This window comes from Crinia signifera, chromosome 7 (genome assembly GCF_055691185.1).
Source record: "Crinia signifera chromosome 7, ASM5569118v1, whole genome shotgun sequence".
Classification (NCBI taxonomy): domain Eukaryota; kingdom Metazoa; phylum Chordata; class Amphibia; order Anura; family Myobatrachidae; genus Crinia; species Crinia signifera.
Genome location: NC_139223.1, coordinates 47,872,381 through 47,890,393, shown reverse-complemented (window position 1 = coordinate 47,890,393; position 18,013 = coordinate 47,872,381). Strand labels below are relative to the sequence as shown.

The 18,013-nt window shown below is 47.4% G+C and overlaps 1 protein-coding gene across 1 annotated transcript in view; it reads left to right on the top strand.

Moving 5' to 3' along the window:
• Positions 1-14,789: 14,789 nt before the first annotated feature.
• The window catches only part of JPT2 (Jupiter microtubule associated homolog 2), a 35,984-nt gene continuing 32,760 nt past the window's right edge, over positions 14,790-18,013 (top strand). The window contains exon 1 of the mRNA XM_083152992.1: positions 14,790-14,946. Coding sequence (XP_083009118.1) covers positions 14,891-14,946 — 56 coding nt within the window. The 5' untranslated portion in view covers positions 14,790-14,890. The remainder of the gene's footprint in view (positions 14,947-18,013) is intronic.

The window sequence follows — 18,013 nt, the reverse complement described above, 5'->3', positions numbered from 1 at the left end:
AAAATATAAAAATCAAGTATTGCTAGTATTAATATTCTGTCATGTCAATTGTTAGCAGTTTTTAAGTGTGGGACAAGTACAGCATATGTGGGGGATTACTAAGGTTTCCTTGAAGCAGCAATGGTTTCAATTAAAGCACTGACAAGCGTCCTATTAGTGAGTAATGAGTAAAGGAGTAGATTGTATTGGGTTCAGGTGTTAATGGTTGTAGTCATTAGGCGTACGTTCGCCTACCGCATGAACGAGTGGTGTCCGCAAAGCAATAGTACACTTGTGGACACCGCACATTTCAGCCCTTTTTGCTCGCGTGCATTCGGAGTGGTTTCCGAATGTACGCCCCCCAACATAAGTGTACTCCCCCGTGTCCGCCCATGTTTCCGCCCCGTTTTGCCCACTTTGAAACTACGCCCATGTGTCATTCCGCATGACGCCCATAATACGCCCCTATTTCCCGACTGATTGCGGTGACCAGTTTTGGACGGGCTTTGTCCGAACTGGTACCGAGTCAAGGCGTGGCACATGCGCGTAGCGTTCTCCACGCATGCGCAGACGCCGTAAAGACGCGATCCGTAAGAACGCGGTAAAGTCCGCATCAATCAGAATAAGGGCCACGGAGAGGGAGAGTGAGACAAACATCCGAACAGGACCCTCCCCACCGAGTGATCTCACCAGTTTCCCAATTAAATTCAGGGTTGTGTTTTTTCAACCAGGGCAGTCCCAGGACTATAGGAGTGAGAGGACAGTGAAAAATAAGAAAGGTGATATCTTCGGAGTGCAAAGCCCCCACCGACAGATGAAGGGAGGGAGTCCTAAAAGATATACCGCCTTTGGACAGTGGACGGCCATCCAACCCACATACAGAGACGTGATTGGCCAAGGGTATGGGCATGAGGCCCAATTGTTGCACCAGGCCTTCATCCATGAAGTTACCGGCCGCCCCACAATCCACAAAGGCAGATCCGTTCCAAGAACGGTCGGTAACAGAGACGGATACCTGAATTAATACGGAATCTGAGGGAGAAAAGCTCGACAGGCCCAAGTGAACCCCCCAAGTATCACTTAGGCCCTGTCTTTTCCCGCCTTCAGCGGACAAGCAACAGCAAGGTGACCGGGACCCCCACAATACAAACAGAGGCCCTTGAGACGTCGGCGGTTCTTTTCGGAGGAAGATAGTCGAGTGGCCCCCAATTGCATAGGCTCGTCTCCGGGTACCTCGGTAGACTCGTCTGCAGATGAGGAAGGCAACACTCCAGACCGTCTCTCCCTCTGCCGCTCCCGAAATCTCCTATCCACCTTAATGGCTAACTGCATGATCCCATCTATGTCTTTGGGAGTGGGGTACTGCACTAATGCATCCTTAAGGGATTCGGATAGACCAATTCGAAACTGACTACGAAGCGCTGGGTCGTTCCAGCCAGAATCAATAGCCCAACGTCTGAACTTTGTACAGTATGCCTCAGCTGTGTCCTGCCCTTGACGCAAGGCCCTAAGATTTGACTCAGCCGAGGCCGCCCGGTCCGGGTCATCATATAATAACCCCATGGCTGAGAAAAATGCATCCACTGAAGAGAGAGCCTCAGCACCATCAGGAAGGCCGAAGGCCCAAGACTGAGGATCTCCCTGCAGGAGTGATATAACCATTCCTACCCGTTGAGCCTCAGAACCGGAAGACCCTGGGCGTAATTTGAAATAAAGCCTGCATGACTGTTTAAAATTAAAAAACAGAGACCGGTCACCTGAAAAACGGTCAGGGAGATTTAACCTGGGCTCCAGACCCCCACCGGAGGAGGAGCTAGACTGAGACCGCTGCTCGTGTGAGTTTACCCGTAGGGTGAGCTCTTGCAATTTCTGCGTCAGCGTGTGCATCTGTCCTGCAAGAGAGTGGGCAGCAGCCTGTTGTGACGGATCCATGATTGGGTTTCCCCACGACTACCGAACCTCTGAGCTGTAGGGGCAACAAACAGTCTCAGAGTGTGGTTTGGCCGGTTATAATGTTATGATACCTGGGTGTCCTCGCCCACTCTGACTCCGTTGTCACCGAATGAGATTGGCGGCTGCGTGCTAGTGCTAGGCTTCGCCTATAATAGCCGCGTTCGACAGAGCCCGTTAGTCAGGCTCCGCCCCCGATGCCACCAGGTCTTAAGGGTTGACAACGCTGCCACCAATGTCAAGGATGAACAAGGGGATAACTAACTAACCCAAGAAGGCGAGGTCACCCTTGCTCTGTAGCAAACAGGGTAGACGTAACAATACGTAAGGATGTAACACAATACTATGCCAAACAGGTGTAACAATACACAGAGGTGTTATATATATCAAGATACAAGTAAGGGCAGTCTGGGGGTAGACCCCACTTATCTGTGCGCCGAGGAGGCAACGGCAGCGGGAACCAGGATACGGACAACTGGACAACACACGGACACCAGGAGGAACAGGAGACAAAACGGAGGACACGACTGGGAATCAACGACAGGACGCAGGACGACTGGGCACAGGAACCAGGAGTGGAGGATAAGTGGGAACCAGGAACACTTGAGACCCTGAGGTGCAAAAGCTATAACTGGCGCCTGTCCTGGGCAGACGCCGGCTCTTTATTCGAAATCCCCGCTGACGCTGACGTGCGCCGCGCTGCCGGGCGCATGACGTCAGCGCGCCGGCACGCCGACGGAGACGCTCGGGGACGTTGCCCGGCAACGCCCCGATGCCTGCTGACGATGTCGTGGGGACGGAAGCTAGGGGCGTTGCTGTGCGACGCCCCCAACGTCTCCCCCGGCACTCGTCTACACTGTCTGTCCCGGCGGGTCCGGGACAGCAGTGTAACACCTCCCTCAACCTCCCAGAGCTATCTCGATCTAAGCACTCCTGCAGGCTCACGCTCACAAGGGAGCAAACCTCCATTCACAGGTAACTCTGTGCAAGCTGGCACAGACTGGACAATTATATTAATATTGCCTATCTGATCTACTTTTATTCCATACTGTATAAGTGTTGTCAGTGTTGTTTTGCTCTGAAACGGTTTTGCATTATACTAACTAACATAACAAGGTAGCGAGGAATAATAGCAGTAGCTCATCTGATAGCCTGATATATGTCGCCACCTTGTGGTGAATACTGAGATTGCCCCAGGTTTGCAGATTTAACAACTCACTCTCCACACTCTGCAAAGATATTGAAAAAACCTACTGCTCTGTATATTACCTGTGTACTGACATTCTACTGCCAGCTTGCGACAGAACCTAAGTTTTAACTTACCTGTCACGGTTCAGAACAAATTGTATTTGGCACAAAGGTGCTCATCATTTGAATATTGCAAATATCCCCGCTGCTAATACTAACTGGGTAAACCCCTTAACTACTCTATATATATTACCTTGCCCAAAAATGCACAAAATCTGTATGCATATAACATAAGCAAAACTATTAAAAATCTCACCAGAGACCTGAACAGGATGGGCCATCTCCAGCTGTCCTACTTGGGCAGGGCTAATCTCCTGCGAATGATATACTTCCCCAAACTCTTATATCAACTCCAGGTCTTGCCTCTTCTACTTACCAAACGAGATATCCTCGCTATAACGAAATTGTTCCGAACCTTCATCTGGAACAAGGGAAGAGCGAGAATTGGGATGATAAAATTGGCTCAGCCCAAGTGGAATGGCGGCATAAATTTCCCAGATATTAAGATATATAACCAGGCGGCGATATTCAGATACCTTAAGGACTGGATACTCACAAATCACACGTATGCTAACACTGCCCTGGAACAAAACTTTCTACCCAATACCTCCCTAACAGCCTTCTTACACCTAGCCGATAAAGACATCCCCCCGGAAATACACCTTAACCCCCTCCTAATGTCTACCCGCAAACTATGGCTAATATTACGTCATTCTTTCCACCTAAACCCAAATCATACTGTGCACCTGCCCTTCCTACAAAACCCCCAATTCCATGATGGAAACGCTCCGCCCCTCTTTACATGCTGGAGCAGAGCGGGATTAAATAGAGTTGGACAACTGATGGACACACAGACTCACAAACCACTCACTTTCCTAGAAGCCTCTAAAAACTATCCAATAATAACTGCCCTAAACTTAAATTTTATCCAAGCCCAATCGTACACTGACAAAGTCTCTAAACTCATTCCGGAAAGGGATTGGAATAATGATCTTGACAATGTGCTTTTGGCTCCCCCCTTATCTAAAAAAGCGATTTCTACTTATTATAAATTTCTCCACAAGACTATCGACTACTCATCACAACGCACAGGTCTTAACCAATGGCTAGAACACTTCCCTTCCCTAACAACAGACATTCTGTTGAAGACCTTACAGACCTCCATCACAACGTTTCCTATGGCCAAATTTACAGAAATGTACCTAAATATTTTCTACCGGTCATACATCTCTCCCTCACGAGGGTATCAGATGCAAAATATAGATTCTCCAGGCTGCATCAGATGCAACAACCCCCAAGCAGACCTATATCATTGTTTCTGGACCTGCCCACAAGTTCAGAAATTCTGGGCAGACGTTCGTGACTTCGCCAATGAACATCTGGTAAACTACACCCCGTTCACCCCGGAGTGGGCCATATTTGGCATCCTTCCGGAAGAAACTAGGGCCCCCAAACCCATCAGGAAATTGATGTTGGCGATCACCTCTGCCGCTCGCAAAACGATCCTCCAGGTATGGATCCAATCCCCTCCTCCAGCCTTGGCGATGTTCAAAGACAAATTGTTTTTCATCTTCCACATGGATTGGTTGGAGGCCTCCCTCCAAAAGGAGTCCCGTACCAAACAGTTTTTTGCAACCTGGAACAGCTACATGGAAACACTACCTATATCGACAAAGCGAACTCTCCATCAGTGTTTCCAAAATACCCGCTGGTACGAAGAACAGATGTTACTTAATGACCCTCCACTAGTCCTGGAATAATATGTTCACTTCTTTTGCTAAAATTGATATCCTGTACACATGTTATGATAATAAGGAAATCCATGTTTGTTATAAATCCCTACCTCATGTATATGACTACTTGACATATGACTTGCATTCCTGATATACAGCAATGTAGTATGTTTTGATATGATGCTTTGACTCAATAAAAAGTTGTTTAAAAAAAAAAAGAAATAACGAGCGCTATCCGCCGGGCTATGCGGAAGCGCTTCTGTTGTGAAAACACTGGCAGCACGCTGATTGGCTGAGATCAGCGTGCGCCGTGCTGCCAGTGTTTTCACAACAGAAGCGCTTCCGCATAGCCCGGCGGATAGCGCTCGTTATTTCTAATGGACTGCAGGGACCCCCGCTGCCTCCACCGCCAGCTTTAAATACACAGCGCCGCAGGACAGGTACCCGGGCGGCACGGGGGGGCAAAATGCCGCCCTCCAGTGGCCGGCGCCCTAGGCAAATGCCTTGATTTGCCTAGTGGTGGCGCCGGCCCTGCCTATCCCTACACAATGTCACCCCACTCCAGCATACCCACATGCTAAACGGGCTGACTCCTCCTTGAGGGAACAGCCAACATTATCAGCAAGTATGCTGGATTCCCACAGGAGTTTTATGGTGTCTTACTAGGGTTCTTTTCCATAAAGATGGCGGGTTACGGCGTACTTGCTGACTTCTGCCTTTCATCTGGGATTTCCAAAGTGCGTGCCTATGGGTTTAGTGATTTGTGCTTCAAACCCTGCCACCTGCTGTGCCATGCTGCCTTGTGCCATCACAACAATGTGATTCATTAAGCTCAGTTCCCCAGAAGCCCCCCTGGTGTTCAGAAGTCTCCCGAACATTCCGGGACGATGGGCAACTTACTGACACGTTGTACATACAATCACACATGAATCACTCCATTGCTATTACAATTGGCTTCTACCTCACAGCCATACTTCTGATAATGGCAGGAGTACTCAGTGGAGCCCAGTGCTACTGCCCTAATTACACTCCGCTCCTGACACCAAGTAGGTCATGTACTAGATTCTCAGTGGTTTACATTACAACTGAAATAATGGCAATCTTATTGCAGGTTGCAGACAATAAAGCCTCTGTTGCTTGTTTTTCACCTGTTACTTTCATTTGTGTTTTAAAGTAGTGTTTTGCCATGAATTAAAGACCACAATCGTTTTCCCATACACCATTGAGAGATGTTTATTTTTCTTTTTGTGGCGTCTTATGAATGAAATACAGCACTTAAGAACTACTGTACACTGCTTTGCTGAAGCAGGATTCAATCAGCCTCTAGAACGTTAGTTTGCTTGTATTCTAATCATTAGTAACTTGTACAAGCTATGAGGGTGATTCAACATAGATAATACGGGATCGAATTGGGCCCCGTTCCGAGGTGGGTAAGTCTGCGCATGCGGGTATTTGCTCATGTGCAGACCCACTGTGCGAACGCCTTCGGCGAGTATCACAATCGGCGAGGCTTTGTTTGGGTAGGGGTGCAGTGGCAAACAGATTTTTAGAGGGGGGTTTCCCAATGTAATCCAAAATCTCCCACTCTGCAGCGAATTGGAGTAAGTACGCGAGTCTGGGCGAGTGGTAACAGCCCTGAAAATAATTAATATTTAACAGTACAGATGGTCTCTAGTATAGGCTGATTCAAACATTTAAATAAGATAAGTGGTCAGGAAAAGGTTAAAAATATCATAAATAAAGGGTGGTTTCCAGGCAACCAGAATCCCCCCCCCCTGCATTTGCCTATGGGGTGGGAGGGTGGCAGCGGACACCGGCCTGGAGCAGTGGGGTCCCCATGAAAAAGCTGGGCGTTCCCCTGGGAAAGCAACGGGTCGATGCCTGCTCATTGCGGGCGGCTGATGTCATATGTCAGCTCCCGCCCCGTCTTCAGCGATATGCGATATGAGTGAGAACACTGGCCCTGCCCGGCAATTAACTAGATTTAGCCAGCTTGCTGGATATTAATAGCAGGGTGATATCGACGCACGGGGCCGCGCACAGTGGCGCAACTAGCTTTTGGGCGCCCCCCCGCCGTTAAAGGGAGGGCGCCCACCCATGCACCCTGCCGCACCACCCACCCACGCACCCCGCCGCACCAACCCCCGCCCGCCCCGCCGCACCAACCCTCGCCCGCCCCGCCGCACTAACCCCCGCATCGCCGCCCATGCAATCCCCCCCAGTCTTACCTGGCTACGCTCAGTACGCGCTGGTCCCGGCTCCCTTCTTCTGCTATGAGGACCACCACAAAATGTCTGCCCCCATGCAGCAGACAGTTTCAGAGAACTTTCTGCTACATGGGGGCGGACATTTTGTGGTGGTCCTCATAGCAGAAGAAGGGAGCCGGGACCAGCGCGTACTGAAGACTGATAGGTAAAGACTGTGGGGGATGGCGGCGGGGCGGGCGGGGTGTAACTATAGCACTGCAGCCCCCGGCGCCCGCACATGCACAGCGCCCCCCCCCCCCCCCCCGCAGTCACGGGGGCTGCGGTGCTATAGTTACACCCCTGGCCGCGCATCACTATCGCTATGGCCCCTAAGCACGGAGCATTGCAGGGGCATTTTCGAAGTGATCTAGGGGCCCATGGACTATGGATTGCATTTAGAATGCGATCTGGTTGGAATGTTACCTCCCATTGTAAAATGCGATCCTATGACCTGCATGTACCATCCTCCAGGCGCAGGGACAGGGCTCCAAAAGGAACCCGTCCCTGTGATGTGCTGAGCCGGACGCCGGGGGGGTCTGCGCATGCACGGTTAGCACTGACCCCCCCTGCCAAGTCCGCTGACCGCACTGCCCCGGCAGCAGTGCAGTGTGTAGCCCATAGACTACCGCCATCTCAGAATGGCGGTAGCCCAGGAATGTGAAGCGCTGCTGCCCAATGTTAATACATCGGGCAGCTTCGCATCCCCCATAGAAACCTATGGGGGAGGCGGCTGGCGGCAATGCAGGCGGGATCGCAGCAGGGATTGGAGATTCCTGCTGCGGTCATCCTACATACATTAGGGTGATGCTTAATATTTGCGGCTAATCCCCAAAAACAGGTGTTTTGGGGATTTAGCCGCAAATATTGATTGATAAATGGGCCCCTAAGTGAGATCGATTAGAAAATGCCATGAAATCGCCCCATAACTGTAGCAGCTCTATACTTAGTAGCTACAACGGAAGTGAGCTCATAGCATAGACAGAGAGATAACATAACTAGATGTTTCCCATAGACATTCCTTTATGCTAGCCATAATTAAGCAAAGACAAATATTTAGGTTCCAGCCCCTTTGGCTGCAGACATACTGTAATCTTTAGTTATCTGCTCATTACTAGACTATAGTCATATTACTGAGGCATGAGGATCAAACTTCCTGGTGAATTGGTAAATTAAATTTTTATGGATTTAGGGACCAATTTACCAGCATCACCTGAGGGCGCAGGCCCCGCAAATGGTCTGGACACGTCTGCATTGACAGGACTGCGCCCCTGCAAAGCTCCTTCGTCACCCTGATGCTACGTCGCCGCCGGCCCGTAGACTGGGGTCACATTTTTTGCAATGGGACTGCAGTTTAAGTTCTCGTGCATGCGCGCTGTGATGTTTGCGCATGCACAAAATATAGGATTTAGCTAAATAGCGATTAACGATGTTCTGCCCTCCTTACTAAATATATAGTACATAGAGAGCTGTCATTGTACAGGAAGGGAAAACTCTGACAGCCCCTGTCGTGGGACATACTTGTCTACTTTTGAAAACTAGTTTCAGGGAGATTATAGTTGGTAGTAGAATTTTGCACAGCGCCCCCTTGAGGGGTCGTGTCATGCTGCACCCAAAGGGCATGTCTAGTTCCATATAGGGAGAGATTGTGAAAAGAGATTGTGAACTTGGCACCTAGAATCGTGGCTGTGTACTGCTGTATCTGAGAGGAATCTTTTAAAATGACTTATATACAAATGTAGATGAGCCCCAAAGCAGTTAGTCAGAGCTACTATACTTGGTAAAGTGCTGGGAAATGGTGCTGATGATTCAATGCAAATGTATTTATCTCTCATTCCTTCTTTCCCCAAAAATGTAACAGTGTAATGTGGGTTAGGTGAAATGAGGGAGATTGCTAGACTACTGAGGGAGAGAGGGAGATTGCTGCTATTTCAGGGAGTCTCCTGCAGAATGCATGAGGGTAGGCAACTATGTCATGGGGTAACCAACATTGGTGTATCAGGATCTAGGCTGCTGCCTCCATGGATGCCTGTCAGGGCTCAGAGTAGGGCTGGACATCGCATTGTAATGTTTCTGAACCACCTATATGTTTTAAATGATGGTAGCCCATCAATGGTTTTATTCCATTTTTACTTTATTCCGATGTTTGCCACCATCGAATGGGAAACATTTGATGGTGTTCCAATATTTGCACTGGTCCTGTCCTCAGGCCCATCCGCAGGTTACCTAAGGGCAGAGCTTTTACACATGCACAAAATTAGTATTTTTTTGCACATGCGCAAATCAAATGAATAGTTCTTTCTATCGACTTCTTTTGATGCGATGGTCAGTGACCATTGCATCGAAAAAAAAATTGATGGCGGAAGCCCACCCATCATTTAGCTCGGAGGTCCTCTCATCTAGGTCCTGCCCTGTCAAAGCCAGACTGGATGCCATATATAGAAGGATAATCTGGGTATTTGCTCTATAGTGTGGGGCAGCAAAATACTCCACAATAAACCAGGAGTCTCTAGCAAGATGCGGGGGGCATATTTGCCCCAGAGACTAGACCAGATGCTAGATGTCAGAGGGGCGTGGATGAGGCTCAACCCCCTCCCCCCACAGTGCTGGCGCCCTAGGCTGCAGCCTAATATCAGCCTATTGGTGAACCAGCCCAGGCACTACCTGCTGTGAAGGAGACTGACTTGCTACACACAGCAGCAGCCTTTTGGTGTTGCATCTTTCACGAGTCACAAATCCTACTGACTATAAAGACGCAGAACAGAGAGTCGTCAAACTACTGTAGATAACACAGACATCGCAGAGCCAAATCACTAGTGTAGCTGCAGCTGTACATTTACAAGTTATGTGATTAACAAAAGAAAAAAAAACTGTAATCCTAAAGGATCTTTTTATTTATTTTCCAGTTTTATACGTGTACATTAGATATATCGATAGAGCGCTATAGATAGGTCGATGGATAAATCACGAGGCTGAAGTTAGCTTATTCGGCCAGCTTCTTATTCACTTCTTATTCAAGCTCCAGCTTCTTATTCACTTCTTATTCAAAGTCCAGCTTCTTATTCAGGAAAATCAGTCTTGCAAGGGTTAATGAGTATTGGGACACAAATTTGACACCTGATATCATCAGAGGGGTGTCACTTACATGTGACCCAAGTGTATTTTGCCTGGCACAACATTAATTTGGGCATGAAATATGCTGGCAAAATATGCACATGCACAATATTTAATGATTTGAATAAGTAGCTGTAGTTTTACAAGGGTTAACCAGTCTTGGGCCACAAATTTGACACCTGAAATCAACAGAGGGGTGTCATTTACATATGACCCAAGTGTATTTTGCCCGGCCCAACGCTGCTTTGGGCATGAAATACATGGGCAAAGTGGGCACATGGACCATTTTATCATATTGAAAAGGCTGCAGTTTTGCAAGGGTTAACGAGTCTTGGGCCACAAATTTGACACCTGAAATCAACAGACGGGTTACACTAGCATATGATCCAAGTGAATTTTGCCTGGCCCAACGCTGGTTTGGCCATCAAAAATGCAGGCAAAGTGGGCACATTCACCATTTTATCCTGTATCATTTTGAATAAGTAGCTGTAGTTTTACAAGGGTTAACCAGTCTTGGGCCACAAATTTGACACCTGAAATCAACAGAGGGGTGTCATTTACATATGACCCAAGTGTATTTTGCCCGGCCCAACGCAGGTTTGGGCATGAAATACATGGGCAAAGTGGGCACATGGACCATTTTATCATATTGAAAAGGCTGCAGTTTTGCAATGGTTAAAAAGTCTTGGGCCACAAAATTTACACTGCAAATCAACAGAGGGGTGTCTCTTACAGATGACCCAAGTGTATTTGGCCTGGCCCAACGCTGATATGGGCATGAAATACACGGGCAAAATAGGCACATGGACATCATAATGTCTCATTTTGAATAAGTAGATGTCGTTTTGCAAGGGTTAACGAGTCTTGGGCCACAAATTTGACACCTGAAATCAAAAGACGGGTGTCACTAGCATATGATCCAAGTGAATTTTGCCTGGCCCAACGCTGGTTTGGCCATCAAAAATGCAGGCAAAGTGGGCACATTCACCATTTTATCATGTATCATTTTGAATAAGTAGCTGTAGTTTTACAAGGGTTAACCAGTCTTGGGCCACAAATTTGACACCTGAAATCAACAGAGGGGTGTCATTTACATATGACCCAAGTGTATTTTGCCCGGCCCAACGCAGGTTTGGGCATGAAATACATGGGCAAAGTGGGCACATGGACCATTTTATCATATTGAAAAGGCTGCAGTTTTGCAATGGTTAAAAAGTCTTGGGCCACAAAATTTACACCGCAAATCAACAGAAGGTTGTCACTTACATATGGCCCAAGTGTATTTGACCTGGCCCAACGCTGATATGGGCATGAAATACACGGGCAAAATAGGCACATGGACATCATAATGTCTCATTTTGAATAAGTAGATGTCGTTTTGCAAGGGTTAACGAGTCTTGGGCCACAAATTTGACACCTGAAATCAAAAGACGGGTGTCACTAGCATATGATCCAAGTGAATTTTGCCTGGCCCAACGCTGGTTTGGCCATCAAAAATGCAGGCAAAGTGGGCACATTCACCATTTTATCATGTATCATTTTGAATAAGTAGCTGTAGTTTTACAAGGGTTAACCAGTCTTGGGCCACAAATTTGACACCTGAAATCAACAGAGGGGTGTCATTTACATATGACCCAAGTGTATTTTGCCCGGCCCAACGCAGGTTTGGGCATGAAATACATGGGCAAAGTGGGCACATGGACCATTTTATCATATTGAAAAGGCTGCAGTTTTGCAATGGTTAAAAAGTCTTGGGCCACAAAATTTACACCGCAAATCAACAGAAGGTTGTCACTTACATATGGCCCAAGTGTATTTGACCTGGCCCAACGCTGATATGGGCATGAAATACACGGGCAAAATAGGCACATGGACATCATAATGTCTCATTTTGAATAAGTAGATGTCGTTTTGCAAGGGTTAACGAGTCTTGGGCCACAAATTTGACACCTGAAATCAAAAGACGGGTGTCACTAGCATATGATCCAAGTGAATTTTGCCTGGCCCAACGCTGGTTTGGCCATCAAAAATGCAGGCAAAGTGGGCACATTCACCATTTTATCATGTATCATTTTGAATAAGTAGCTGTAGTTTTACAAGGGTTAACCAGTCTTGGGCCACAAATTTGACACCTGAAATCAACAGAGGGGTGTCATTTACATATGACCCAAGTGTATTTTGCCCGGCCCAACGCAGGTTTGGGCATGAAATACATGGGCAAAGTGGGCACATGGACCATTTTATCATATTGAAAAGGCTGCAGTTTTGCAATGGTTAAAAAGTCTTGGGCCACAAAATTTACACCGCAAATCAACAGAAGGTTGTCACTTACATATGGCCCAAGTGTATTTGACCTGGCCCAACGCTGATATGGGCATGAAATACACGGGCAAAATAGGCACATGGACATCATAATGTCTCATTTTGAATAAGTAGATGTCGTTTTGCAAGGGTTAACGAGTCTTGGGCCACAAATTTGACACCTGAAATCAAAAGACGGGTGTCACTAGCATATGATCCAAGTGAATTTTGCCTGGCCCAACGCTGGTTTGGCCATCAAAAATGCAGGCAAAGTGGGCACATTCACCATTTTATCATGTATCATTTTGAATAAGTAGCTGTAGTTTTACAAGGGTTAACCAGTCTTGGGCCACAAATTTGACACCTGAAATCAACGCCCAAATCAGCGTTGGACCAGGCCAAATACACTTGGGTCATCTGTAAGGGACACCCCTCTGTTGATTTGAGGTGTAAATTTTGTGGCCCAAGACTTTTTAACCATTGCAAAACTGCAGCCTTTTCAATATGATAAAATGGTCCATGTGCCCAATTTGCTCAGGTATTTCATGCCCAAACCAGCGTTGGGCCAGGCAAAATACACTTGGGTCACATGGAAATGACACCCCTCTGTTGATTCAAGGTGTCAAATTTGTGGCCCAAGACGAGTTAACCCTTGTAAAACTGCAGCTACTTATTCAAAATGATACAGGATAAAATGGTGAATGTGCCAACTTTGCCCACATTTTTCATGGCCAAACCAGCGTTGGGCCAGGCAAAATATACTTGGACCATATGCTAGTGACACCCTTCTGTTGACTTCAGGTGTCAAATTTGTGGCCCAAGACTTGTTAACCCTTGCAAAACTACAGCTACTTATTCAAAATGAGACATTATCATATCTATGTGCCCATTTTGCCCGTGTATTTTATGCCCAAATCAGCGTTGGACCAGGCCAAATACACTGGGGTCATCTGTAAGGGACACCCCTCTGTTGATTTGAGGTGTAAATTTTGTGGCCCAAGACTTTTTAACCATTGCAAAACTGCAGCCTTTTCGATATGATAAAATGGTCCATGTGCCCAATTTGCTCAGGTATTTCATGCCCAAACCAGCGTTGGGCCAGGCAAAATACACTTGGGTCACATGGAAATGACACCCCTCTGTTGATTCAAGGTGTCAAATTTGTGGCCCAAGACGAGTTAACCCTTGTAAAACTGCAGCTACTTATTCAAAATGATACAGGATAAAATGGTGAATGTGCAAACTTTGCCCACATTTTTCATGGCCAAACCAGCGTTGGGCCAGGCAAAATATACTTGGACCATATGCTAGTGTCACCCTTCTGTTGACTTCAGGTGTCAAACTTGTGGCCCAAGACTTGTTAACCCTTGCAAAACTGCAGCTACTTATTCAAAATGAGACATTATCATGTCTATGTACCCATTTTGCCCATGTATTTCATGCCCAAATCAGCATTGGGCCAGGCCAAATACACTTGGGTCATCTGTAAGAGACACTCCTCTGTTGATTTCAGGTGTAAATTTTGTGGCCCAAGACTTTTTAACCATTGCAAAACTGCAGCCTTTTCGATATGATAAAATGGTCCATGTGCCCACTTTGCCCATGTATTTCATGCCCAAACCTGCGTTGGGCCGGGCAAAATACACTTGGGTCATATGTAAATGACACCCCTCTGTTGATTTCAGGTGTCAAATTTGTGGCCCAAGACTGGTTAACCCTTGTAAAACTACAGCTACTTATTCAAATCATTAAATATTGTGCATGTGCATATTTTGCCAGCATATTTCATGCCCAAATTAATGTTGTGCCAGGCAAAATACACTTGGGTCACATGTAAGTGACACCCCTCTGATGATATCAGGTGTCAAATTTGTGTCCCAATACTCATTAACCCTTGCAAGACTGATTTTCCTGAATAAGAAGCTGGACCTTGAATAAGAAGTGAATAAGAAGCTGGAGCTTGAATAAGAAGTGAATAAGAAGCTGGCCGAATAAGCTAACTTCAGCCTCGTGGATAAATCGATGTATGTCAGATGAAAGCCCCGCCTCTGTAGGGCCTTCCGTCCAATGATAATACCGGAGCCAGTGAGTGACATTTTACATCCGAGCTGTAACAGGCAAGGACAGGGGGAGGGGGTTGTCGCCCCAGACTCGAGCGTTGATTGGCTGGAAGGTTGACAGGCAACTGGAATAGCCAATCTAGCCGCAGCCCGCGCTCCCTGCTCTTCCCCCAGCTGTGCGTGAGCAGTACTGAGTGTCGCTACCTCAGACTCCGGACCTTTCTCCGTTTGCTTGCAGAGTGCAGACCAGTCGGGCGCAGACATGACTTCCACACACACCTTCCTCGGCCTGGAGTCTGACAGCAAGCCTAGCTCCAGGTAAGGCTGCCCCTGTCCCCCTTATCAGTGCTGCTGTGTGACAGGGGAGGGGAGGGGAGGTAGCACAGTGCTGTCTATTGCCGGCTCCCGGCGTGTCAGTTCTCCCTCCACGGTTTCCATCCTCGTTTAGCTATGTCAGGCTCATGCTCTAGGTCAGTGAGGTGGAACCAGGAATCCCAGCGTTCCCTCGCAGCCCCATCCCTCCCTTGCTGGCATGCTGACACCTGTGACTGTGGGACTACAAGTACCTGCATGTCCAGGCAGTGCTGTAGGCTGTTGCAGCACAGACTGACAGGCGACCTTGGCCCATTGGCTGGGAAATCATGGGCTTTTGCAATCCGGGTATTGGCTCCTGCAGGGCGATGATAGGGTTAATGTTGGCAGAGGCTTCCTGGTGGCCATGTGCATGCTGCTGCTGCTCTGCATAGGCTTTGTTCTGCACTAGGTGTGTGTGCTGAGGTCAGGAAGCTGGTTACCACCACCTTCTGCTGCTAGCATCATCTGCCTTCCAGAGGCCTGTATCAGCCTGTGCTTAATTTGCTGCAGTGATGCAGGACTGGATATGATTAGTGTGTGTGTGTGTGTGTGTGTGTGTGTGTGTACCTCAAACATAATAATGTGAATTGGCACCACCATTTATTCTCTATACTGCAAGACCACGCCTAGCTTGTCTACATCAATTGCAGTTTACTATAAAATATTGTACTTGTAGTTTCAGTGTACTTTATACAGAATCAGGCATACACTCCCTTTTAAAATATAATCTTCCATTTCCTGTAGGTAATTGTTGCTACAGATGCATTCGCACACCTCTATCCCCTGTGTTACAAGATCTGTGACTTGGATCTGATTCTCGTGCAGCTTTTTCCATTGAAATTATGTGAATAGGAAGCATTCAAATCTAATGCGGATGACAGTGTTATATGGCATGCCTATATTCTGTGTGAGTCTGCAGCAGATTTGCTACATTACAATGTTTTATGAAATGCTACATCCGTGCTTTACTGGAAACCCCTGAAAAGTAGCATTGCGTATGCAGATACAGTCATGATCAGACAAAATATAAGCCTGCTGCATAGCAGTTTCATCTGCATAAGCTGCTTGTGTGTCAAAAGCAACACTTTGCAAATACAACAGTTTGTTGGAAAAAGTAGCACAAAGAGAGGCTTGGTGTTATGGAGTCACCACCAGCGTGCATGGCTCAACTAAAAGGGCTGTTTGATGTGCAAGATGGCTAGATGTATGTGGGCACATCTGTATAAAGGCCCATACACAGTGGGTGATTTTGAACTGAAAGCAGCTCAGTTTTGGCGTTTGAGCTGCTTTCAGATGAAAAGCCGGCCCACTGAAATGAGACAGTGATGAGCGCTGATGCTTGCTCCCGCATTATCGCTGGCCACCGCAGCTCATTTGTTGGTATTACCAGCAGATGAGCGACAAGTTGGATGGCTTTCTGTAGCATCCTGCTATGGAAAGTCATCCACCCCCAGAGAAAAATCACTTTGTATGTATGCGCTAAGCAATTTTTCAAATCAACTGTCTGCATACAAGCTGGGCAAAATCGGCAAGTGTGGATGCACCTTAAGTATACACAGTGAAACGAGCAGATTAAAGGTCCATACACACTGGGTGATTTTGCCCAGTGTTCATGGACAGCGATGATGGAGAAAATCGCTGGGCTGAAAATCACTAAGGGTATATTCAGTGCCTAGGGCAAGCTGTGACAGTGAGCAGGGATGCCTGCTCACTGTCACAGCTAAATCTGTCATTATTCAACTGACCCCCTGCATACCCCAATTTCCCCCTCTCTGTTTTTGGAGCAAGGGGGAATTGGCGTATGCGGCCGCAGAAACATCGAGACTTGCAGGCTAAATGCAGTGGTTTCCCTAAATGCAGCTAGCATCGCTGTTTGGGGGAATCCTGTGACAGCGATGATTTTCCCAGAAAGTAGAATAGGACGAGGGGGTTAATAAGAGAGAATCGCTTGTTTTCTGCAATCCCTGCCATTTAACCCCTTGCCGGCCGCATTGAATCCGGTATACACGCTTTATTTTCACACTGGCCAGTGATTTTCCTGGGGGGGTAGACGACTTTCCACAACAGGACGCTATGGAAACCCTTCCACCCCATCGCTCATCTGCTGGCAATTCAAGCAGATGAGTGTAGGCCGCCGGTGGTGATGCGGGAGAGCACATCAGCGCTCACTGCTGGCCCGTACACACTGGGTGGCTTTTGAGCTGAAGGTATGTATTCAATTGATGTCGAAACTGCCGTCTTGCCGAAAAGACGTCCGTTTTTGACATGAGTAGATCTGAAGGGGTTCCGATCTATTCAATCCTGGCTGTTTTTTTTTTTTTAAGCAGGTCAAAATGTTTCGACCTGCCGACAACCAGGTGGATTGACGGAATAGCCGCTAATCCACCTGCTTTTGCCGGAAACGCAGGTAAAACTGAAAGGTTTTGTACATGTTTCCGGAAATCTCAATCTGACATGAAAACATGCCGGATTGAGTCAGGAAGGACGGCGCCGGATGAGCAGCAGCAGCTTACTTGCCACTTTCCGCCACAACCCGTACCCTCCATCTGCCGCCCGTACCCGGCCTGCTAACTTACCTGTCCCGCTGCTGGGCTGCGCTCACCTGGTTCCTGCGCCGGCTGTGTGAGCATCAATCAGTGGCCAAATCCGTCATCCGCGCTGATTTGAATAATGGATGTTGGAAAACAATATCGGAATGGATCCAGCATCAATTGAATATATATTGAAAGCAGCTCAAACATCATGTTCCGTTCCCTCCCCGCTCTCAAGAATAGAGGCTTATAAGCATTGAGAATGATGGACATTTGACATGCTCAGACACTGCTTCCTGAAAGCAGCAGCTCCATAAAGGGGTGTGTGTGTGTGTGTGTGTGTGTAATGAGATGGTGAGGAGGCTCAGGTCATCTCCACCATAAATATAGGACAGACTTATATGAAGCTACAGTACAGGGGCAGATATATTATACATCTAGAATAGTGATAAAGTGGAGTGTTTGAAATATGGTTTTGTACATTTGCAAAAAACTGTCTG